The 24,545-nt window shown below is 37.4% G+C and overlaps 1 protein-coding gene and 1 non-coding gene across 8 annotated transcripts in view; both read left to right on the top strand.

Annotated features, from left to right (window-relative positions):
- Positions 1-24,545, top strand: part of NDUFAF6 (NADH:ubiquinone oxidoreductase complex assembly factor 6) — a 37,805-nt gene that overhangs the window by 11,441 nt on the left and 1,819 nt on the right. Inside the window, exons 3-10 of one of the 7 annotated variants that reach the window (XM_057532163.1) lie at positions 6,392-6,514; positions 11,191-11,247; positions 15,369-15,471; positions 17,354-17,487; positions 18,533-18,634; positions 20,668-20,730; positions 21,063-21,119; positions 22,370-24,350. In XM_057532163.1, coding sequence (XP_057388146.1) covers positions 6,392-6,514; positions 11,191-11,247; positions 15,369-15,471; positions 17,354-17,487; positions 18,533-18,634; positions 20,668-20,730; positions 21,063-21,119; positions 22,370-22,384 — 654 coding nt within the window. In that variant the 3' untranslated portion in view covers positions 22,385-24,350. Of the gene's footprint in view, positions 1-6,391; positions 6,515-11,190; positions 11,248-15,368; positions 15,472-17,353; positions 17,488-18,532; positions 18,635-20,648; positions 20,731-21,062; positions 21,120-22,369; positions 24,351-24,545 lie in introns of those variants that run through there. The other 6 variants (XR_009005811.1, XM_057532160.1, XM_057532165.1 and 3 more) reach the window with 6 other exon arrangements.
- Positions 19,239-19,362, top strand: LOC114236858 (small nucleolar RNA SNORA14). The gene has a single exon (XR_003622706.1). It is a non-coding gene; the product is annotated as a small nucleolar RNA SNORA14 (small nucleolar RNA).

Raw genomic sequence — 24,545 nt, 5'->3', positions numbered from 1 at the left:
GTTTTAAAGTCTATTTTGTCTGATATGCGTATTGCTACTCCTGATTTCTTGTCGTTTCTGTTTGCATGAAATATCTTTCTCCATTCCCTCACTTTCACTCTGTGTGTGTCTTTATCCCTGAAGTGAGTCTGTTGTAGGCAGCATGTTGAAGGGTCTTGTTTTTTATCCAATCAGCCACACTGTGTCTTTTGACACTTAAAGTAATTGTAGTCTACTGACATTTAGAGTAATTATTGATAGGTATGTACTTATTGCCATTTTATTACTTGTTTTCCAATTGTTTTTGTAGTTCTTCTCTGTTAATTTCTTCTTCATTTTGTTTCTTCCATTGTGGTTATATGATTTTCTTTTGTAGTATGCTTGGGTTCCTTTCTTACTGGTTTTTGTGTATCTATTATAGGTTTTTGATTTGTGGTTACCATGGGGTTCATATGTGCTGACCAATAATTATATCTACGTGACTTAAACTGATAGTCTTTTAAGTTAAAATGCATTCTAAAAGATCTACGTTTTTTACTCCCTTTCCTCATATTTTGTGTTTTTTATGTCATATTTTACATCTTCATGTCTGTCTCTTTACTGTTTATTGTAGTTATGGTTGCTTTTACAGTTTTTTTTTTATAATCTGCATACTGGCTTTAATATTTAAGTGGTTGATCCACAGCCTTTACTATATGATTTGTCTTTATTAGTGGCATTTTTTTTTCACTATAAATTCTTACTTCTTATAACCTTTTCTTTTCCACTTAAAGAAGACCATTTAATACTTCTTGTAAGGTTGGTTTAGTACTGATAAACTCTTTTAGTTTTTTCCTTATCCAAGAAGTTCTTTATCTCTCCTTCAGTTCTGAAAGATAACCTTGCTGGGCAGAGTATCCTAGGTTGTAGGTTTTTTCCTTTCAGCTGTTTAAGTATATCATGCCACTCACTCCCTTATGGCCTGCAAAGCTTCTGCAGAAAAATCAGCTGATAGCCTTAGGGGGATTCCCTTGTATGTTTTTCTGCTTTTCTCTCTCTTTTTTTTTTTCTCTTGCTGCCTCTAAGATTCTCTTTATCTTTAACTTTTGCCATTTTAATTATGATGTGTCTTGGTGTGGGTCTCTTTGTGTTCATCTTGCTTGGGACTCTCTGTGCTTCCTGTACCTGGAAATCTGTTTCCTTCTTCAGCTTCAAGAAGTTTTCAGCCATAATTTCATCAAATACATTTTCTACCCCTTTCTCACTCTCTTCTTCTGGAATCCTTATAATGTGAATGTTAATACACTTGATGTTGGCTCAGAGGTCCCTTAAACTATCCTCATTTTTTAACATTTGTTTTTCTTTTTGCTGTTCTGATTGGGTGATTTCCATTATTCTTTCTTCCAGATCACTTATGTGTTCTTCTCTATCACCTAGTCTGCTGTTCATTCTTTCTAGTGCATTTTTCATTTCATTTATTGTATTTTTCAGCTCTGACTGGTTCTTTTTAATATTTTCTAGTTCCTTGTTAAAATTCTCAGTGTGTTCATTCATTCTTTTCCCAAATTTAGTTAACATTCTTTTTACTATTGCTTTGAATACTTTATGTGGTAAATTATTTATGTCTGTTTCATTAGGGTTTTTTTCAGGGTTTTTTTCTTGTTCTGCCATTTGAAACATATTCCTTTGTCTTCTCATATTGTTTAACTTTCTCTGTCTCTATGAGTTAGGTGATAAGATTGGTTACCTGTCCCAGTCTTGAAGGGGTGTCCTTGGGTGGGCCTGCCCCTATGCAGTCTGCTTGTGCCCAGTCACTTTGGTGGGAGAGCTGGATCTGAAGTGAGCATAGGTCATGTCTTCTCCTGGGGTGTGCTGGCAGCTACCACTTTGGTGGGAGGTAGGGCTATAGATGAAGGGGCTACAGCCAGAGCCAGGTGTGAGCTGGGGCTTTTCCTTTGCTCTTCCAGCCCAAGGTGCTGGAGCACAAGCCCTGAGGGTTGGTCCGAGCTGGCTCCCATCCTTCTAAGTGTGTGCACTCCTCTAGCAATGGCGCCTTAGCCCTAGTCGAGAGCAAGAGGGGCTGGAGCAGGCGCCTGGTGTGGGCTGGGGTACATGCTGGAATGATCTGGGAAGCCAGTCAGAGCCCCAGGCAGTTTTCAGCCTGCAGCCTGATGTGCATGCTGTTAATGGCTGCCTTCACCCTATTCAGAGGCAGAGTCAGGCCCAAGCTGGCTTCCTTTTCTTTAAGTGTGTGCACTCCCCTTAGCCATGACAGCCTTCGCCCTAGTGGAGGGCAGTGCTGGAGCAGGAGAGGCTGGAGCAGGCAGCTGCTCAGAGCCGCAGGCAATTTTCAGTCTGCAGCCTCCATGCTATTCCCAGGAATAAGTTAGTGTGTGCACACTCTTCACGAGCAGAGTCTTGGTTTCTTACAGCCCTCCAGTAAGTCCCACTGGTTTTCAAACCAGCTAAGGGTAATTGTGTTACCGGTGTCAGACCCTTGGGCTGGGGTGCCTGATGTGTGGCTCAAACCCCTTGCTTCCCAGGGTGGTTCCTTGAGCCTGTGTGTGATATCCCCCTCCTCTTCTGTGTCCCCTGCTAAGGGCCTGGGTCCCAACCTAATTGGTTCTCCTCCTTTCCTCCCCAACTCCATGTGCATCTTTCTTCACAGCCTTGGTTGTAGAGAGCCTTTTTGCCAGTTTCCAGGTTGTTTTCCGTGATGTAGATGTATTTTTAATGTGTTCATGGGGGCAGGTGGGCTCAGTGTCCTCCTACTCTGCCTTCTTGATCTCCCTCCTAAAAGGATCGACTCTTTTTTAAAAATGTATTTATTTTTTTTTCTTTTCCATTATGGTTTATTACAAGATACTGAATATAGTTCCCTGTGCTATACAGTAGGACCTTGTTGTTTATCCATCCTGTATATAATAATTTGCATCTGCTAGTCCCAAACTCCCAATCCATCCCTCCCTCTTGGCAACCACAAGTCTGTTCTCTATGTCTGTGAGTTTGTTTCTGTTTCATAGATAAGTTCATTTGTGTCATATTTTAGATTCCACAAATAAATGATATCACTTTGGTAAGTAGTAGTTGTCTTTTTTCTGACTTACTTCATTTAGTATGATAATCTCTAGGTCCGTCCTTATAGCTGCAAATGGCATTGTTTCATTCTTTTTTATGGCTGAGTAATATTCCATATTTGTGTGTGTGTGTGTGTGTGTGTGTGTGTGTATGTGTATATATATATGCCACATCTTCTTTAAAGGATTACTCTTGATGCTGTATTGAGAATAGACCGTATGCCATGGGATCTGAACACTAAACATTGCTAAGAGACCTACCCAGCACCAAGACCATTAAAAAAAAAAACTTTTTATTTGGAAATAATTTCACACACACCAAAGTAAGAATAGTACAAATACCCATATACCCTTTTGTTAATATTTTGCCCTATTTGCTTTATCATATTGTGCCCCTCTCCCCTTCTCCCTCTCTCTCTCCCTCTCTCTGTCTCTCTCTGTGTATATACACACACACACACACAAATATGCACACACATACATGCACTGTTTTTCTTATGAATCATTTTACAGTAACTTGACTACACCATGGCCCTTATCCCTGTAAACTTGAGCTGTATTTCATTACCATAAGAATATTCTCTTACATAACAGTTACCAGTTTGAGTAAACTTGAGATTGATACAGTACATTTATTTAATCTACCTTCTGGTTTCCAGTTTTGTCAGATGATTTCAATGATGTCCTTTATGGCATTTTTTAACCCTTTTGTACAGGATCCAATCTAGGATAATGTATTGCATTTAGTTTTCATGTCTCTTTGGCCTCCTTTAATCTGGAACATTTCCACAGCCTTTCTTTGTCTTCTATTACATTGACATTTTAAAAACAATATTGTTCCTTTTCAAAAATTGAGTATTTCTCATTTGGAGTTTATTTTTTGTCATGATTATATTTATATATATCTAGTCTAATGCTTAACTACCTAAATAGTGTATGTCCTTCTCAGGGAATCATAAGGAGGCATTACATGTCTGTGTGCCTCTTATTGGCGATACCAATTTTGGTCACTAGTCAAGGTGTTAACATTTTTTTCCTTGTTAAATATGAGGAGACATTTTAAGACCATGGTCCTCAGCAAAATTTACCTCATATATGGCAAATAGGTATATGAAAATGTGCTCAACATCACTAATATCAGAGAAGTGCAAATCAGAACCACAATGACATATCCCCTCACACCTATTAGGATAGATGTTATCAAAGAGACAAGAAATAACAAGTGTTGTAGAGTGTGTGGAGAAAAGGGAGCCCTTGTGCATTGTTGGTGGGAGTGTAAATAGGTGCAGCCACTGTGGAAAACAGCATGGCGGTGCCTCAAAAAACTAAAACTAGAACTACCATATAATCCAGTAATTTCATTTTTGGGTATTTATCCAAGGGAAATGAAAATATTAACTTGAAAAGATACATGCACCCCCTTGTTCATTGCAGCATTATTTACAATAGCCAAGACATGGAAGCCACCTAAGTGTCCATTGGTGGATGACTGGATAGAGATGTGGTATATCTACACAATGGAATATTACTTAGACATAAAAAAGAAGGAAATCTTGCCATTTGTGACAACACAGATGGACCTTGAGGGCTTTATGCTAAGTGAAGTAAGTTAGAGAAAGGCAAATACCATATGATCTCACGTATATGTGGAATCTAAAACAAAAACAAAAGCAAAACAAAAAAAACCCCAAACTCATAGATGCAGAGAACAGATTTCTAGTTGTCAGAGGCAGTGGGTGGGAGATGGGTGAAATGGGTGAGGGTGGTCAAAAGGTAGAAACTTCCAGTTATAAGTAAATAAGTCATAGGAATGTAATATACAGCTAATACTGTATTATGTGTTTGAAAGTTGCTAATAGAGTAGATCTTGAAAGTTCTCAACATACACAAATTCCTAATTATGTATGGTGATAGATATTAACTAGACCTATGGTGATCATTTCACAATATATACATATATCAAATCATGTTGTACACTTGACACTAAGACACTGTTATGTGTCAGTTATAGCTCAATTAAAAATAAAAAATTTACCTCCTAGATTTAGCATGCATTGGTGATTCTTGCTTGACCCAGGGCCATTCTTAATCAGTAGTAAGTGAGGGAGAGAGTCTAATAATCTTCTTTTAAAAAGTTACTTAGTGAATAAATAAATGAGTTTATTTAAATGTACCACAGTAAAATTCACTTTTTGTGGCGTACAGTCCTATAGGTTTTGAGAACTGCTTAGAGTCACGTATTTACCACCAGAGTCGTGATACAGAGCAATTCCATCAACCCTTATGTGTCCCTTTGTAGTCAACTCCTCCCCTCACCCACAATCTTTTACATATCCTTCTGGTTCCATTGTAAGAGCTGTAAGTATGCAGAGCATGGGATAAACTTCTACCTTTTTGAGCCATAATTTCTGTGTTTGTAAAATGGGTGTATTTGTAAGGACCCTGTGAGTTTGTTGTGAGGATTGTGATCAGATAACCTCTGGTACTGTACCTGGTACCTGTTGACATTTGATAAATAAATATTAGTTCCTTCTCTGCTTCCTCTAAAAAGCCTCTGGTTCTATTTCCTAGGTTAATCTTCAGACTCAAAAATATTTTTACTATCACTAACCCTGTGAGGATTGTTTTTCTTCTTTTCCACTTATTATGTAAAAACTTTGTTTTGGAAAACTTCAGTCATATACAGCATGAAATATATTCATATGTAGAGAGAGAAGCATAATGAACCCCCATATACCTCATCACCCACCTCCAACTGTTACTAACTCATGGCCAGTCTTGTTTTCTCATCTTTACTCCCCACCCACCTCATCCCCACCTCCAGGTTATTTTGAAGTAAGTCTCACATTTTTCCATCTGCAAATATTTCACTTGCATCTCTAAAAGAACTCACTTAAAAAAATAACCACAGTACCATTATTATATATTAAAAATTTAACAATAATTTCTTAATATCATTAAACGTCTGGTGTTCAGATTTTCCTAGTTGTCTCTGTCTCTTTAAATTAGGATTCAGATAGGTCTGCATGTGACTGGTTGATCTCTCTCTTAAATTTCTTTTAAACGAAATGATCCCCCTCCCTCTCCTTGTTTTTTCTTACAATTTTTTTCCAGAAGAATTGCTCCTATTTTTGAATGCAGACCTTGAAAATATTTTGGAATAAGCACCAAATAATTTGTAGCTTTTACTTAGGAAACTCATAATGATGATAATTTAAATGATACATAACTTCAAGGAAAAATTAAATGTAGAGAAACTTAAGTTTTGGCTGAATTATATGATGATGCAGTTACAAATGCTAGTTTCTGAGACTGTGAACAGTGCATTTATTAAAGCTTTTAAACACTATTTACAGGTTAAGGACTCCGTCTCTGAGAAAACAATTGGACTGATGAGAATGCAGTTTTGGAAAAAAACTGTGGATGATGTATACTGTGACAGTCCACCACATCAGCCTGTGGCCATTGAACTATGGAAGGTAAAAAAACAAACACACAAAAAAAGACCCCTACTTTTCATTTGCAAGAATGTTATTTGAGCATACTTTTTGTTACATACCATTTGGATAGTGTCAATGGGGAATCTATCCTGAAAATAGTTTTAGGCTCATGTAACGTTCAGATATATGTTAGATTTGACAGAATTTAAAATCATCCATGAATAATTTGCACACATCTTCAGTGTATTTCTTTATTAAAGGAAGAAGGAGGAATCTGGTCTCTTTATAAGTTATTTTCCACATATTTGATTGCAGAATTTAAACCCTACAAATTTTGAAGCAGTGGCAGGTACATTTTCTGTCTGACCGCCCAGCAGCTCCTTATTCCAGTGCTTTAATCCGTACTCTGGGCAGTAGAAAATCACGCATTGATCTTTTGTGACAGGAGACGTGCTCTCATCATTGTCCAGACACAAATCTAAAACTGCCTTGTCTAGTTTGATAGAATTGCGTATTTGTTGATGAATTTTAGGTGTCTGAGAATGGAAACCTATGGGCTAGGGTATTATTTGTAAACTAGATGTATTTAGTAATTAGTTTTACATTAAAGCTGTATGGATTCCTCATTCACAAACAGCCATGCACAGTTTAGAAATATGCTGAACTATGAACAGAGAAAGGGAATTAGGTGCCTTTCATCACTGATCTGTGTCCCCATTGTAATATGATGAATGCCAGAAGATAGTTTCCGTCACGGGAGCCACTGACAGACCTGACAGTGGTACGCCTCTTCTCAGGTCTGCGCCCCAGCAGAGGCAGGCCCCATTTGTGGGCCCCAGATTGACTTCACAGAGCCTCAGTAAGGATGGAAAGCCAGGCCCCTCCACCGGGGACTGAGAAGAAAGAGTGGATGGGAAGCTTGTGAGTATTAGATTAGTTGTTTACCTTTATTCATCCCACTTCAAGAATCTCATCCTAGGTGACTCAGTTTAGAAAAAAGTTTCTCTAATAATCCAGAAACTCTATTTATTTTATATACAAACCTGATTGCATTAGAGGTTTATGCTAAGACTTGCACTGAAGATTCTGACCTTTGTCAGGAAATAATGTGAAAGGTCAGAGATTTCTTTAACACAAATTTATCTTGCCTTCGCTTCTCTTAAAAAAATTCTGGAAAACATATCTGAATTACACAGTGTTTACGTGTATGCCAATTTGTCCAGTTTTAATAGCTGCTTAAATTTTGTTGATTAATGTTGACCAACTTTCTTTTTTTTTTTTTTTTTTAGGTTTTACTTATTTATTTATTTATTTATTTATTTACTTTTGGCTGTGTTGGGTCTTCGTTTCTGTGCGAGGGCTTTCTCTATTTGCGGCAAGTGGGGGCCACTCTTCATCGCGGTGCGCGGGCCTCTCATTATCGCGGCCTCTCTTGTTGCGGAGCACAGGCTCCAGACGCGCAGGCTCAGTAATTGTGGCTCACGGGCCCAGTTGCTCCGCGGCATGTGGGATCTTCCCAGACCAGGGCTCGAACCTGTGTCCCCTGCATTGGCAGGCAGATTCTTAACCACTGCGCCACCAGGGAAGCCCCCTTTTTTTAAAAATTTATTAATTAATTTATTTTTGGCTGCATTGGGTCTCTGTTGCTGTGCACGGGCTTCCTCTAGTTGTGGTGAGTGGGGGCTACTTTTCGTTGCGGTGCGTGGACTTCTCATTGCAATGGCTTCTCTTGTTGCGGAGCACAGGCTCTAGGTGCACGGGCTCAGTAATTGTGGCTCGCGGGCTCTAGAGTGCAGGCTCAGTAGTTGTGGCACATGGGCTTAGTTGCTCTGCAGTATGTGGGATCTTCCCGGACCAGGGATTGAACCCATATCCCTTGCATTGGTAGGTGGATTCTTAACCACTGTGCCACTGGCTGGAAGTCCCTGGCCAGCTTTCTAATATGACAGGTATTGAAGTTTAATATGAGTATTTGAAAGAAGCAGGTAGTGTTCAGACCAGTTGTCCTGATTGCATATTCCCTACCCCTCCCCATTCTGTTGGAACATACCCTTATTGCGCCACTGTCCAGTCAAACTTTCAATTGATTATTTGAAGAGTTTCAGGTTCTTTAGAAGATTAAATAGGGAAACAGTGACATGTTGTCCAAAGAGTACATTCTTGCCACACTGTTTCATTGGTGCCTTTAGGGTACAAAATAGTTGAATATCTATAATTTCTAATATTTATAGCCAAGGTTTTTGTTCTATTTGGCTTCTATTTCCAAAGTTTTGATAGTTTTGTTCAGCAGGTTTTCAGCTTCTTATAAATATTTATTTTTTATCTTGATCTCCAGTTTCCTTCAGAATCAGACAAGAGAGCTATATTTTGTGGTCAAGGAACTGCAGCTGTTATAGCGTCAGTCTTGAGTAAATAGGAGTCTGACTTTTCAGTGGTTAAGTATTTATTGAGTACTTTTCTATGCCAGGAATGGTGCTTGATGATGTGGTTACAAAGATCAAACAAGTCCTGCCCTACTCAGACATGTGCAAAATAAAGCAAGAGCAGGACTCTGATGACTGAGGTATCCCAGGCTGATTCCTGGCCCTGGGGAGAGAGGCCTGTAGAGAGTCCTGCTATGTAGTTATAATGCTGAGAGCACTTGGAAACCAGCTCCATGTAGCCCTTTTAGCTTCTGTTAAGTTCCTGTAGGGCAAAGTGGGCTCCATTCTCCACAGATCCACCCTTTGTCACATCAGTGTGTACTGATGAGCATGTCAGCCTTTACATTTTAGTATCAGTGACATCTTAGAGTCTCAATTGAAGTGTAGGATATTCCTAAGACTTTGTTTCACTACTATATTTATTGTGAAAATATATTATACTTAGTGTTGACTTGGTAAGAAAACAATGTTTTAAAAACTTATTTGGAAATAACTTCAAAATTTCAGAAAGGTTACAAAATTAAAAATAGTATAAGAACATTTCTATATCCTTTACCTAGATTTACCTGTTGTTAACATTTTATCCCATTTGTTAGTCATTTTGTGTGCTCACTCAAGTGTGTGTGTGCTAGCATGCTCTCTCTGTATATATTTTCACACATTTTTTAAAATCATTTGAGTGTAAGTTACATACATCATGTCCCTTTGTCCCTAAATACTTTAGTATTTCCTAATAGAGACATTCTCTTATATAACCAGAATAGTTATTGACTTTAGTAAATTTAACTTTGATATAACACTTTTCATCTAATTTTCCATTCATATTCCAATTTTGTCACTTGACCCAATAATATCCACTAATGTATTTTTCCCCTCCAGTGTAGGATCCAGTTAGGTATTTTTTTTGTTATGTCTTTTTAGCTTACTTTAATCTGGAACATTTCCATAGCTTTTCTTTGTTTTCTATGACATTGATATTTTTGAAGAATGTAACCCCTTCTTTTTTTCTTTCTTTCTTTCTTTCTTTCTTTCTTTTTTTTTTTGGTAGTAGAACATTCCTCATTTTGGATTTGTCTGATGTGTTCTCATGATTAAATGATTCAGGTTATGCATTCTTGGCCAGAATACTGCATAGGTGATGTATTCTCAGGGTATCACATCTGGAGACACATTTTGTCCATCTGTCCTTTATTGGCATTGTTCATTTTCGTTAACAGTCAAGATGTTGCCTGGTTTTCCCAGTGTGTAATCTACTGTATAATTATAGTTCCCCTTGTAACTAATCAACTTTAAGACAATGCAAATGCCCTGTTCCTCATCAGCTTCTTGTGAAATTTCCTGCATTCATTGATGGTTCTTGTCTTATCCAGTCTTTATTATTATGATTGCAGAATGATAATTTCGCAACTCTGATGCTCTGTTCACATTTACCACTTGGCACTCTACTATAAGCAAGTGCTCTCGCTCTCCTATATTATTTATTTGTTTATTAATTATTGGTATAAACTCATGAATTCCTGTTTTTTTCAGTAGTTTATAACTTATTACTATACTTAATTATTTTGGTGTTCAAATAGTCCCAGATTTGGACAGTGGGAGTCCCGTCAAACTGGCTTGTGTGTCCTGACATGCCTCCCATTGTTTTTTTGAGCACTTTCTATTTTCTGGCACAATAAAATAGTCTTGAATCATCTTGAATCTCCCATGCTCCAGCTCTGGAATCACCCATTTTCTAGACTCTTGTTTCCTTTGCGGGGAGTGGTATTAGAGGCCAAGATCTGAGCACTAGTGTTCTCTTTCTTACTAGAGTGTCTTTACTTGTAAGATAACACTGTACCCTGCAGATTGTTTTCTTTGGAGCTTTATTACTGTTTTCTTTTTGGAAAGTGTTTATTTTCATTAAATAGAATCTTCATTTTTATGGAAAAAAGTTTGTGTGTAATAAGTAAGCATAGAAGTTGGGGTATATCACATAGCAGAGACGCTCGCTCTGCTTAATTCTTGTTTCGTTTTTGTTTTGAAAGTGGAATCACTAAATTACTAATAGTATAAGAAAAAAAAGACAAATTAGGGGAAAAGTTTTGGATATATTATCTTTACTTGGAAATGTTTTGAAATGTTTTCTAGGGACATTCTCTTTTTTCCCTAGTTCTTTAACAGAGCTATCTATCTGGTGATGCGTTATTACAAATGCTCCCTTACCTAGTTTTGTATTTGGTTTGTTTATGTTATTCGGGTCTACAGAAGTCATTTCTAGTACTTTCTAAAACTTACAACTCTTGTTTTTTTTAGGCTGTCAAAAGGCATAATCTGACTAAAAGATGGCTTATGAAAATCATTGATGAAAGAGTAAGTTGAAATTGCTCAAGTCTTAAGTTTTTTCTTCCTTTTTAATCCTTAAGCTAATCTTCAGGGAGGAACTGTTTTAGTATGTGTATTAATATTTGGAGAGGGCTTCCCTGGTGGCGCAGTGGTTAAGAATCCACCTGCCAATGCAGGGGACACGGGTTCAAGCTCTGGTCCGGGAAAATCCCACATGCCGCAGAGTAACTAAGCCTGTGCGCCACAACTACTGAGCCTGCGCTCTAGAGCCCGCAAGCCACAACTACTGAGCCTGCGTGCCACAACTACTGAAGCCCGTGTGCCTAGAGCCCGTGCTCCGCAACAAAAGAAGCCACTGCAATGAGAAGCCTGTGCACCGCAATGAAGAGTAGCCCCCGCTCACTGCAACTAGAGAAAAGCCCGCACGCAGCAGTAAAGACCCAACGCAGCCAAAACTAAATAAATAAATAAATAAAAATTAAAGAAAAATTTGGAGGAAGGAAACTTTTAGAGAACTGTACCATTTTATCCATTCTCCATCACTGCATGCCACCCACCTCAGCCGCCCACCCCCGTACCTAGAGACAGACAAGCAAGAACAGGCACCCAGGCAGAGGCATGCGTGTGCACACCACACTCGACTAGTTTGTTTTTTAAAAACAGAAATTTTTTAAAACAGAAATTTTCAGGCTTATATAAAAGTAGAGAGAATAGTGTAATATACTTTAATGTATCTGTCACCCAGCTTTAATAGTTGTAAATACATGTCCAATGTTATTTCATCTATATTCTACCAACTTCCCTCCCTAAACCCTATTAGATTATTTTAAAGTAAACCCCAGACATGTTATTATTTGATCTGTACATATACATGTATCTTGAAAAGGTAAAAACTTGTATAAAACAGATAATCAACGAGAACCTACTGTATGGCACAGGAAACTCTACTCAATATTCTGTAATAACCTAAAATGGGAAAAGTATCTGAAAATACATGTATGTATATGTATAACTGAATCACTTTGCTGTATGCCTGAAACTAAACACGTTGTAAATCAACTATACTCCAATATAAATAAAAATTTAAAAAAAGAGAGAAAAAAACTTGTATAAAACATAACTATAATATGATTACCAGACCTTAAAAAAAATATGGATAATTCCTTAATATCATCAAAACTTGAGTAGTTGTACACACATCATTATGCATACCCAGTGCTTGGATCTCTGTCCAAATAGAGGGAATAAGGAAAGTTCAACAGTTCTAGCAAATGGAGTCTTATACTGAGTTCTTAGAACTAAGTTCTAGTTCTAACCAAGCATGCAAATTGCTTGATGACCTGGGCTGATTTGTGTAATCGTTCTGACACATTGTTGGCTAAGTGTCCTTGTTGGCCTGATATTTATCATATACTGTTGTCCTGAAAATGTAAGTTTACTTAGTTTATTTGGATACAATCTATTAATAACCATAGGCTATAGTAGTAATAATATAAGCAAAAGTGAGATAATGACTTTAACATTTAAAAAATTGCTCAGTTGGCCTATAGAATTAATTAGTACTAAGAAAATGTATTTTTCAGGTGTCTTCAGTTTTCATGAGGTAAAGAAAATTTGAGAACTCAAGACAGATAATGGAAAATCTCTCTTTTTTTCTTAATGAAAAAATAGCAGTTTTTCCATTGTTTAATGGAATATAACATTTGGCTTTTGTATGGAGGGATATTTAAAAGTAAAGGACTGGGATCAATCTCCCTGCATTGATCTAAAGATTCAATATAATCCTTATAAAAATTCCAGCTGCCTTTTTTGGAGAAATTGACAAGCTGAGCCTAAAATTCATATGAAAATGCAAGGGACCCAGAATCATCAAAAGAATCTTGAAAAAGAAGAACAAAGTTGGAGGGCTCACATTTCCCAATTTTGAGACTTAACTACAAAGTTACAGTAATCAAACTGTGTAGTATTGACCTGCCATAGACATGTAGATCAATATATACTGATCATATAGATCATATATACTGTCATGAAATAGAATTGAGAGTCCAGAACTAAACCTATATATTGATAGTCAGCTGATTTTTGACAAGGGTATGAAGATAATTCAGTGAGGGAAAGAATAACCTTTTCAACAAGCAGTGCTGGGACAACTGGCTATCCACATGGAAAAGAATGAATTTGAACTCCTACCTCATACCATATACAAAAACTAACTCAAAATGGACCAAAGACCTAAGTGTAAGAGTTAAAGCTGTAAAAGTCTTAGGAGAAAACCTAGGCATAAATCTTTTTAACTTTCTGTTGGGCAGTGACTTCTTAGGTATGATACCAAAAGCACAAGCAATAAAAAAAAAAAAATAGATAATTGGACTTCATCAAAAGTAAAAACTTCAAGAAAGCAAAAAGACAATCCACAGAATGGGAGAAAATATTTACCAGTTATATATATGATAAGGGACTAGTATCTAGAATATATAAAGAACTCTTATAATTCAACAATAAAAAGACAAATAACCCAACTTAAACATGGGCAAAGGATTTGAGTAAACATTTCTCCAAGGAAGATATACAGATGAGTAATAAGTACCTTAAAAGATGCTCAACATCTTTTCATGAGGGAAATGGAAATCAAAACCACAATGAGATACCACTTCATACCAATTAGGATGGCTATAATAAAAAGAATGAACAATAATGAGTGTTGGTGAGGATGTGGAGAAATTGGAACCCTTCATACAATGCTGATGGAAATGTAAAATGGTGCAGCTGCTTTGGAAAAACTGTTTGGCAGTTCTTCAGAAAGTTAAACATAGAGTTATCATAGACCTAGCATTTCACTCCCAGGTTGGTATGAGAAATGAAAACGTATCCACACAAAACTTGTGCACAAATGTTCATTCATAATAGTCCAGAAGTGGGAACAACTCATAGTTGAATGAATAAACAAAATGTGTGTATCCATACAGTGGAATATTATTCATATTTTCTTCAATTAAAAGGAATGAGATACTAAAAGATGTGCCAACATGGATGAACCTTGAAAACATGCTAATTGAAAGAAGCCAGGTACAGAAAGGCACGTATTGTATCACTGCATTTTTATAAAATGTTCACACAGACAAATCCATGGAGACAAAGTAGGTTAGAGGTTTGTCAGGAGACAAGGAAAGGGAGAACTGGGAAGTGACTGCTTAATAGATACAGGATTCTTTCTGAGGTGATGAAAGGAAAACATTCTGGAATTAGTGGTGATAGTTGCACAACTTTGTGAATATACTACAACCACTGAATTGTATAGTTCAAGAGGGTAAATTTTATGGTATATGAATTATGTTCCAATTTGTTTAAATGTAATGGAGCTGGAGCATATTTTTCCCCCTGGGATTCATTGCTGGTGCCAGTTTCTCCTGATTGTAAAAAAGGAGGAAGGGGTGGAGGAATAATATTACCTTGGCTATCAAGTCTTTGTAAATGTATTATTATAAAAGTTGCTGGGTGTTCTAAGATTTACATTTTTCTGTTTCTTGGATATAGTGTGTTCTGGTAATCAACCGTTAGTTTATTGAGCATAGTTTCTTTTGTGGGGAATGGGGTGCAGGGCCTGGTTGTGATCTCCTTTCTTTTTCTAGGCACCTTTTCCATATTAAGAGCACGGGCTTAATGGTCAAAATATGTGGGTTTGAATCTTTTCCCCACCACTAATTCGCTATGCGACCTTGGGCGTATTCCTTAACTTCGTGGTAACTCAGTTTCTTCATCTGCAAAATGAAAAAAGTATTAATTCCTTTTGAGGGAGTTGTTAGGATTAAGGAGATAATGTCTGAAGTACTTAAGTAAGAGCTCAGTTGTCAGTTTCTCATGATATCTTAGGCTTTAGAAGGAAGTGAAAATTAAGCCAACCCCATGTCCGTGGTGATTTGTGCATTGAGATTATTCCTGAGATATTATTTTGAGGGGTGATTTGTAAGTACTGAACATGTAGGACTTTAATATTTTAATTTTATTTTAGTCTTATTTTATTGTGTAATAAACAATTTATACTAAAAGTTTTTATTCTTTATTACTCAATTCTTTAGGGCAAAAAAATAGTGCCTTTTAAAAATAAAATATTGACAGTTCGTCAAGCAAATAAAGCATTTTGTTTGTAGGAAAAAAATTTGGATGACAAAGCATATCGTAACATCCAGGAACTGGAAAATTATGCTGAAAACACACAGAGCTCTCTTCTTTATCTAACACTAGAAATATTGGGTAAGTTTTTTTTTTCTATTTTATACTTCTCTTTTTTAAAGAAAACACCTTTATTTTTAAAAATTGAAGTGTAGTTGGTTTACAATATTGTGTTAATTTCAGGTGTACAAGAAAGTGATTAATTTCAGGTGTACAGGAAAGTGATTCAGTTATACATATATATATATATGTATTTCAGATTCTTTTCCATTATAGTTATTAGAATTGTGTTAATTTCAGGTGTACAGGAAAGTGTTAATTTGTGTTAATTTCAGGTATACAGGAAAGTGATTCAGTTATATGTATATATTGTATTTCAGATTCTTTTCCATTATAGTTATTAGAAGATAATATAGTTCCCTGTGCTACATAGTAAATCCTTGTTGTTTATTTTATGTGTAGTGGTGTGTTATCTGTTAATCCCGTACTCCTAATTTATCCCCCTCCCCTTCTTTCCTCTTTGGTAACCATAAGTTTGTTTTCTAAGTCTATGAGTCTGTTTCTGTTTTGTAAATAAGTTTATTTGTGTTATTTTTTAGATTCCACATGTAAGTGATATTATATAATATTTGTCTTTATCTGATTTACTTCACTCAGTATGATAATCTCTAGGTCCAACCATGTTGGTACAGATGGTAATATTTCATTCTTTTTTAAGGCTGAGTCATAGTCCAGTGTGTGTGTGTGTGTGCGCGCACACACACACACACACTCACACCCCACATCTTCTTTATTGACTCTTCTGTTGATGGACACTTAGGTTGCTTCCATGTCTTGGCTATTGTAAATAGTGCTACGATGAACATTGGAGTGCATGTATCTTTTCGAATTGGTTTTCATCTTTTCCAGATATATATGCCCAGGAGTGGGATTGCTGGATGATGTGGTAACTCTGCATACTGTTAAGAAAACACCTTTTAGACTTCACTCTTTCATAATTTGACAGTCTAACCAGTTTAACACTGAAGTTTTTCTTTGCACCAACTAGAAAGGAATAGCTTTTTTTTTTTTTTTTTTTTGAGTAAGAAGGGGAATATAATATATACCTTTCTTTGGAATGGAATGCAGACTAATCAGAATACCCAGGCTCTCATAAAAGGACTTTAGCTACCTCATGAGAATGCTGTAATTAATAATCTGGTAATTGCAGATGATTTTATTTTTTTATGCATCTGCTACAATTTGGAAGGCCTGTGGCCTGACTCCTTCCTTCCCTGTCAATAATACTTCCCCATGTTTAAAAACAAAAGGTAGAAGAAATAAAACTGTATATCTAAAAGTTTTTGTGAGATTTGTCTTAAAAAAAAAAAAACTATGCCATTTAGATGGTATTTTTCCTCCTTTGATTTTGTTCTAAGTTGGTGAGGTCTTATTGTAACGAGGAAATTATTTGGGACAAGGACAATATCATCCATTTGAAGAAGGTAATATGTCTTTATGTCACCCTAAAAGAATAACACAAGTCCCTACCAAATGTCCCGGACCTGTTCTGCCTGCACATTCAGTGACATGTTTGCCAACACAATGAAAGGAGGGAGCAAAGAGCAGAATGTTTGTTAAGCATATACTTAAAATGAGGTCATATGGAAATTGCACTGAGGAGAAGACATGCAAGACTTGCAGTGTTTTTCCACGATAGCTAATTAAAATTCCAAATGTGCTCTTGGTGTGCTGTACTCTGAGGAAAACTCTTTTATTTAAAAGTTGAAGTTCAGAAACCTGTTTATGGTAAATGGTCAGCTTGTCTCTGTGCCCATTTTTGCTCTCATAAATCCTGTTTTTCAGATATAAAACATGGGAGAAACACCTTTTACATGTTTAGGTCATTTCTCTATGCTGCTTCTGTTGACTTGTTATGCATTTAAAGAGAAAAGAGCAGCCCAGTTGATTTCTAAAATTATAGGTATAAAGGATCTTCATGCAGATCATGCTGCAAGTCACATTGGAAAAGCACAAGGCATTGTAACTTGCTTGAGAGCAACGCCGTATCATGGTAGTAGAAGAAGAGTATTCCTTCCCATGGATATTTGTATGCTGGTAAGGCCGTTGTTTGTACCCTGTAATTATTTACCTCAAGAATATGGGGAGGGACGGTCCTGTCTTGGTTCTTTGCTTAGTCTATTCAAGTGACCGTTTTGAAACACATGCTTATTGCTTTTTTGCTCCAGAGTTATCAAGTCAGAATTTTATCAGTCAGGCATTTTAGGTCTGTGGTGGAGCTATGAGTAAGAAGGTTCAGAGAACCTCACTTGGTGTACCTTCATGTTGATGCCTTACTCCCTTTCAAGCAATTACAGTAATTATTCCTAGTGGTCACCTTAGCCTGTTCTTTATTTTATTTTAAAGGAGGAAATAATCCATTAAAAAAGAATACTGTTTATGAGAACTTTTGTTTTCTGGAGGAGGTTCATTATTGTCTGTTCTATTAAACTTCTTATCTGTTTGTTTCTTGCTTTATTTTGTTTCACCTACAACTGTCATTAGTTAGCATCTTGTTGCATATTCTTCCAGGAGAGAGAGTGTCTGTGGGTGTGTCTATATACGCACTCACATACATATAGATATATTTTAAAAAAACAAAATAGGGGACTTCCCTCGTGGTCCAGTGGTTAAGAATCCGCCTTCCAATGCAGGGGACGTGGGTTCGATCCCTTGTTGGAGAACTAAGATCCCACATGCCACGGGGCAACTAAGCCTGCATGCTCTAGAGCCTGAGCGCTGTACCTAGTGAGCCTGTGCACTCTGGAGCCCCTGTGCCGCAACTAGAGAGCTCTCGCACTGCAACTACTGAGCCTGCGCACCGCAACTAGAGAGAAGCCCGCACACTACAATGAAAGAGCCTGCATGCCACGTGTGCCGCGGCTAAGACCCGGTGCAGCCAAACAAAGAAACAAACGAATAAATAAATAAATACTAAAAAAAAAAGAAAACTGACATCATGCAAGCTGCATGGCGTGGCCAAAAAAAACAAAAAACAAGAAAACAAAATAGGCATTATACTGTATATACTGTTCTATCACCAGTTTTCTTGAGCTAGTTTTAATTGTGCTTTTTGAATCCTGATGTACATTTTCCCACACAGCATGGTGTTTCACAAGAGGATTTTCTACGGAAGAGCCAAGATAAAAATGTGAGAGATGTGGTATATGACATGGCCAGCCAGGCACACTTGCACCTAAAGCATGTAAGTAGCCTCTTTTGGCCAAATCATTTAGGAAACTATCATTTCTAGCTGTGGCTACTCCTAGAGCACGGTTGTAGTGTTCTCTCTTTGGCAGTCCATATCCATCGCTCACTGAAATCCCAATAGATTTATCTCAGGGATTATTATAAACTTTTTCTACTTTAAAAAAATCTCCTTCTCCCTCTCAGCTTCCTCAGTTAGGCTCCTCTCTGATCCATCCACTCACTGTTTCTCTCTCAGGGGACGGTGTGTCTTTCTGCCTTGTCAAGGCTGATGCCTCTTCTACTCTTCCAGGACCTTGCATCGTCAGCAGTTCCCAGCTGGTATTTTCAGTTGGCCTTTCTGATAACTTGCCCCTTTTATCTTCTGGTTTGTTGCTACTGCCTTCTGAAGTTACAGGCAGCCCATTGGACCCTTCTGTTTCTTATTTTTCCCTCTCAATTAACCTTTTTTACATAAGTGTTCTACATTCATTTTACCTCAAGGCCCTCACCACCAGGGCACCATTCACCATACTGTAATTTGGCTTTCATCCTGCTTACTCTAATAATAATCTCTAGTATATAATCTCCTTACTGCCACATTTAAAGAAGTGTCTGATTTGTTGCATTCTTAAACCTTCTTGGTAGCTTTACTCTAAATGCTTCCAAGATATGAGCGAATGTAACTTATCTAGGTTGCTCAGTCAAAATAGTTTCTGAAACTAAAGTTTACATGTAAGTTATTAAAACCCAGAAAGTACAAACAAGTGATTATCATATTTAATATAACTTAAATATATTAAAGCTATAATATTAAACCAACTAATTAAGCTATAATAAGTCATTAAAAAATAGTGATTTAGAGAGGGTAGATGTTTTATATGTGTATGTGTGTATGTGAATATATATACATATATACATACATACACACATATAACAGAGGAGGAATCAACTAGACTTGATAACTGATTGGATTGTAGCAGAATCAGGAAGCAGGAAAGTCGAAGGCTGCGTGGAGTTCAAATATAGATGGTGATGGTGCCAGTCCGAGACTACAATACAACAGCAGTGGTGTGCTGGGTGCTGATCGGTAGCTGCTGGACATCATTGAATGTAAGGGGATTAGAGGGCATTCAGGGAGGTGGGCTAAAATGCAGATTGCAGGATTGTGACTTTAAAAGGAGGTCAGAACTGGAGATACAGACTGGGGAGTCATCCAGATGGAAGGCTTATGTTTAAAGCTCTAAGTGTGGCTATGCTGTTGTCCAAGGAGAATATACATTTAAACAATAAGACCAAAGGCAGAACCTCGAGCCCACCTCCATTTCTCAGGTAGGAGGAGGAAGGGCCATTTAATAGGAAGAAGGAGAAGGAAAGAATGATCAAAGAAGAGGGAGAACTCAGAGTCAGTGTCTTGGAAACTTAGGGAGGAGCAAGTTCCAAGAATGGGGAATACTGGAGTTTTGCATTTCTTGGAGAGATTGAGAGAAAAGATAAGTATGATGATTAGTAAATTGTGGATGATCTTGAAGAGAGCAATTGTAGTAGATGGGGTAAGTGAGTCAGGAATAAGAAGCAGTATCTGACAATATAAACAAAGCCCTTTAGACAGAAGTGGGCTTGGTGAGACCTGGATGATGGGCATCAGCCTGAGTGGATCAGGGCTCTGTAGTCCAGTGTAGTAGGGTGTTAGGTTGGATAGATGAGGTTAGATTCAAGATGTGTAGGCCTTTGAATTCCAAGATGAATAGTTGGGACATGATCTATCAGGGAGTTAAGTTAAAGAAAGAAAAAGTAAAACAGTGACTTTAGGACATGAATTTGGCTGACCGTGGGGCATGAATTAAAGGTTGGGGAACACAGAGGCAGGAAGATCAGCTAGAAGGATCTTATTTTCATCTAGACAGGAGGGAATGACATCCAAGCTGGGGAGGTGCTGGGACTTGTATGCAAGTACAGTTCACCCTTGAACAATCACGGGGGTTAGGGGCTCCAACCTTCCACGCAGTTGAAAATCCGTGTATAATTTATAGGTGGTCTTCTGTATCCAAGGTGGATTCAACCAACCAAGGATCGTGTAGTGCTGTAGTATTTGCTGTTGAAAAAAATCTGCGTGTAAGTGAACCCATGTTATTCTAGGGTCACCTGTATGTCTTCATTTACCCCTTACCACAGAGCTGGGGGTGTCAAAGTTATAAGGCAGTTGGAAATGCCAAAACCAAATGTAAGAAAGAAGAGAATTCTTAATATAGTACCTTTTCCTGATTCCTTTAGATTTGGCAAATTTATCTCAACCGGCAGGAGATGAGAACTATTTTTGTGCTTTCGAGAGCGTCCCTAGCAGTGCTGATTTAAACTGCTGGTGTTGCTTTGTGCGCAAAGGGAGAGTGTTTATTTCCAGAAATATTTGTATTTCAAACCAGTTTCCTTTTGTCTTCCTTTTTTAGGCTAGGTCCTTCCACAAAAGTGTTCCTGTGAAAGCATTTCCTGCTTTCCTTCAGACAGTAAGTAGATTAACAGAGAAGGTTGTTTAATTAATGAAGCAGATGTGTATAATTTTTTTTCTATTTTATAAGGTTCCCAGTGCAGTTCTTTAGTTTGGAGTCTTTGTTTTGTTTTCCTCCCTATGGTATGTTTTGTTACATTCTGCTTTTGGTGAAGGTCATGCCTCTGTTCCCCAGAGGCAGGTGAGTGGAATTGTCATTAGCACTGGCTGCAGCCAGACTGCATCGGTTTGAATCCGCTTTGCCACTTACTAGCTGTGGAGCAAGTTCCTTAATCACTGTGTACCTCAGTTTATTCATAGGTAAGATGGGAATCATAGGAGAAACCACCTCATAGGAGTGTTAGGCTACTTATAGCCATATAAGTATGACTTAATAGTCTATTATTTTTTTTCTCCTTAGTGACCATATTGTAGCACTGGTTCCTGAAAGTGGTTCACAGACCAGTGCTGAGCTGGCTGCATCAGAATAATCTGGAAGGCTTCTTCAAAAATACAGATTCCTGGGGTCTTCTTACTAAATAAGACTCTTGAGGTTGGGGAGGGGAGCATTTCTAAGAGGATCTGTGATTTTTAAAAATTCCCCAGGTGATTCTGATGTGTAGCCTGGTTCAGGAACCATTGTGGTAAAATACATAAAGAAATGAGAATAGCTTCCGGTTAGTAGCACCTCCTGTGGGACAGGTTCTGAGCTAGGTCATTGCATACATTATTCCTAGGTGTGGTTTACTTCATTTTATAGATAGAAACCAAGGTTCAACGATTTGTGATGTTTGAAAAGGGAAATTCATGCATTTTCTACAGTACCAAACATACCTTCTCCATTTTTCCCTAAAATATATTTAAAGATTCATTTCTATCCTTTCACATCTTCTATCCTGGGTCTCAGATCTGAGTGTTTGAAATCATTTTCTTTCTTTTCTGGGTTTACTTATTATAAAAGTAATATGTTAATGTTTTAGATGTTCACATAAGAAGAGGCAAAAGAAATTAGAATGGTCTCACAGTTCTGTCCTTTCCAGAGATAATGTCTGTTCATCTTTCTGGACTTCTTATGTTCATGTAATTATATATGTATTTTTTGTATAAATGAGGTGCCAAGCATCTCTTTCTGTGTCAACACGTTGTTCTATATCACCATTTTTAATTGTTATTTATTTGGTTATTTGGTGATGTACTATCATCTCTTTTATCTCTCTTTTTTTTTTTTCTATTTTTTTCTTTTCTTTTTTTTTTGGCTGCACCACACAGCATGCAGGATCCTAGTTCCCCAACCAGGGATCAAATCCACACCCCATGCAGTGGAAGTGTGGAGTCCCAACCACTGGACCTCTTGGGAAGTACCCCATCACCTGCCTTGACTTAAAAGCTCCAAGAAAGTTCAAGACTTTGTTTTGTTCACTTTTGTGAAATAGGTTGTTCTCAACTCTGCTTGTCCATTAGAATCACTTGGGGAACTTTGAAAGCAAAACAAAGCAATGTTGGGCCCGTCCCCAAACCAATTAAATCATACCTAAGAGGTTGGATCTAGGCACTGATACTTCTTAAAAGTTCCCCCAGTAATCATGAAGTGCAGCTAGGCCTAAGAACCACTATCTTAGGCTAGTGGTGTGGTCCCCGGGCCAGCAATATATGCCTCGGATATTGTTAGAAATGTAGATCTTGGGATCCACCACAGACCTAATGGATCAGAAACTCTAGGGGCTGGAGCCCAGCTCCGTTTCCGTCCTGTGCCAGGAGAAAGTGGAGGGACTACATGGCAGTTTCCGAGGAGCTGGTTCTGTCCTACACCCTCAGTCCAGCTGGGGCACGTCTCTTCTCATTTGTTTTATATGTGGAGCATCTGTTAATTACTTTGTTCAAAGAAAAGGTTTTGCTGTTTAAAAATGGTTTGAAAATGACTAGTCTAGGGTAGAGTATGTTGTGCTCTATACATGAGGTTTTAAGAAGCTATATTAAGAAATTGTAACATCTTTGAGAATTTCACAATGAATTTGTTACTTTGAACAATTTATGTACCATTAACCATGAACCAAATCCTAATTTGTGAATGCCCAGTTGAGCTCTAATTTTGAGGTCATGTTTCATCTGTATTTTAATGGAATTTTCTCCTAATTATAAAAGCTTTACATTCTCATAATAGAGATTTGGACAATATAAAAAGAATATTAGAAGAAAATAACAATCACCTACAATTCCCAGACCCAGAGATAAATGCTGTTTACACTGTTCTTTCTTTTAAATGAATTTCTCTGTATATTTAAAGTCACACTTTATATGGCAGTGTCCTATTTATCAAACATTTAATCACATCATTAGAAATATTTATTAATACAATATTTGATGGCTGTATAATACTCTCTCATGTGCTTGTATCTTAATTTCATTATTCTTTATAATTGGATATTATAAAACTATTAAAATGAACATAATAACGTTCTTAGAGGTGGAAAGTTAATAACAGTATATGAATTGATTTTTAAAAAAAGCAAGTTACAGAACATTATGAATAACATGAGCTCTTTTTTCCAAAAATAAAAGCGAATATGTGAAAGTACACTAAAATATCTTCAAAGTGTTTTCTCTTAACGTGTTTTTTATTTGATATCTACAAATGAATATATATATCTGCATGTATTATAAAGCATAACGTAATGAATGCCCATGAACTCACCACTTAATCCAGGAAATAGAATGTTACCATTAAATTGTGCTCATGTGTTTTCCCAATCTCATCCCCTTGCCTCTGTCTTCCTCCTCCAAGTAACTATCCTGAATTTTGTATTTATTATTATCTTGCTTTTATTCTAGAAAAGCTTTTCCCTATTTTATGTATTCCTAACCAAAATGTTGCCTTTTTTTTTGGCTGCATTGGGTCTTCGTTGCTGCGTGTGGGCTTTCCCTAGTTGCGTAGAGCGGGGGCTACTCTTTGTTGTGGTGTGCGGGCTTCTCATTGCGGTGGCTTCTCTTGTTGTGGAGCACGGGCTCTAGGCATGCGAGCTTCAGTAGTTGTGGCTTGAGGGTTCTAGAGCACAGGCTCAGTAGTGGTACATGGGCTTAGTTGCCCTGTGGCACGTGGGATCTTCCCGGACCAGGGATCGAACCCATGTCCCCTGCATTGGCAGGTGGATTCTTAACCACTGTGCCACCAGGGAAGTCCCTTAGGTTTTTTTTTTTTTGAACTGTATAAAAATGGATCATTTTCTGTTTATGTCTTCTGGGTTACACACACACACACACAGAGTGTTTCTAAGATTTATCCATATTATTGCATCTAGCTACATTTATTTCATGGCAGCTTAATATTTCATTGTGTGAACATTTATTTTTTTGTCAAAGAACTTTTGGATTGTTTCCAGGTTTTTTGCATCTGTGCACATTAATGCACATGTTTATTGCTGTACATATATAAGTGTAGGGTTTCAAA

This window comes from Balaenoptera acutorostrata, chromosome 17 (genome assembly GCF_949987535.1).
Source record: "Balaenoptera acutorostrata chromosome 17, mBalAcu1.1, whole genome shotgun sequence".
Lineage (NCBI taxonomy): Eukaryota > Metazoa > Chordata > Mammalia > Artiodactyla > Balaenopteridae > Balaenoptera > Balaenoptera acutorostrata.
This window is presented reverse-complemented; position numbering and strand designations above follow the sequence as displayed.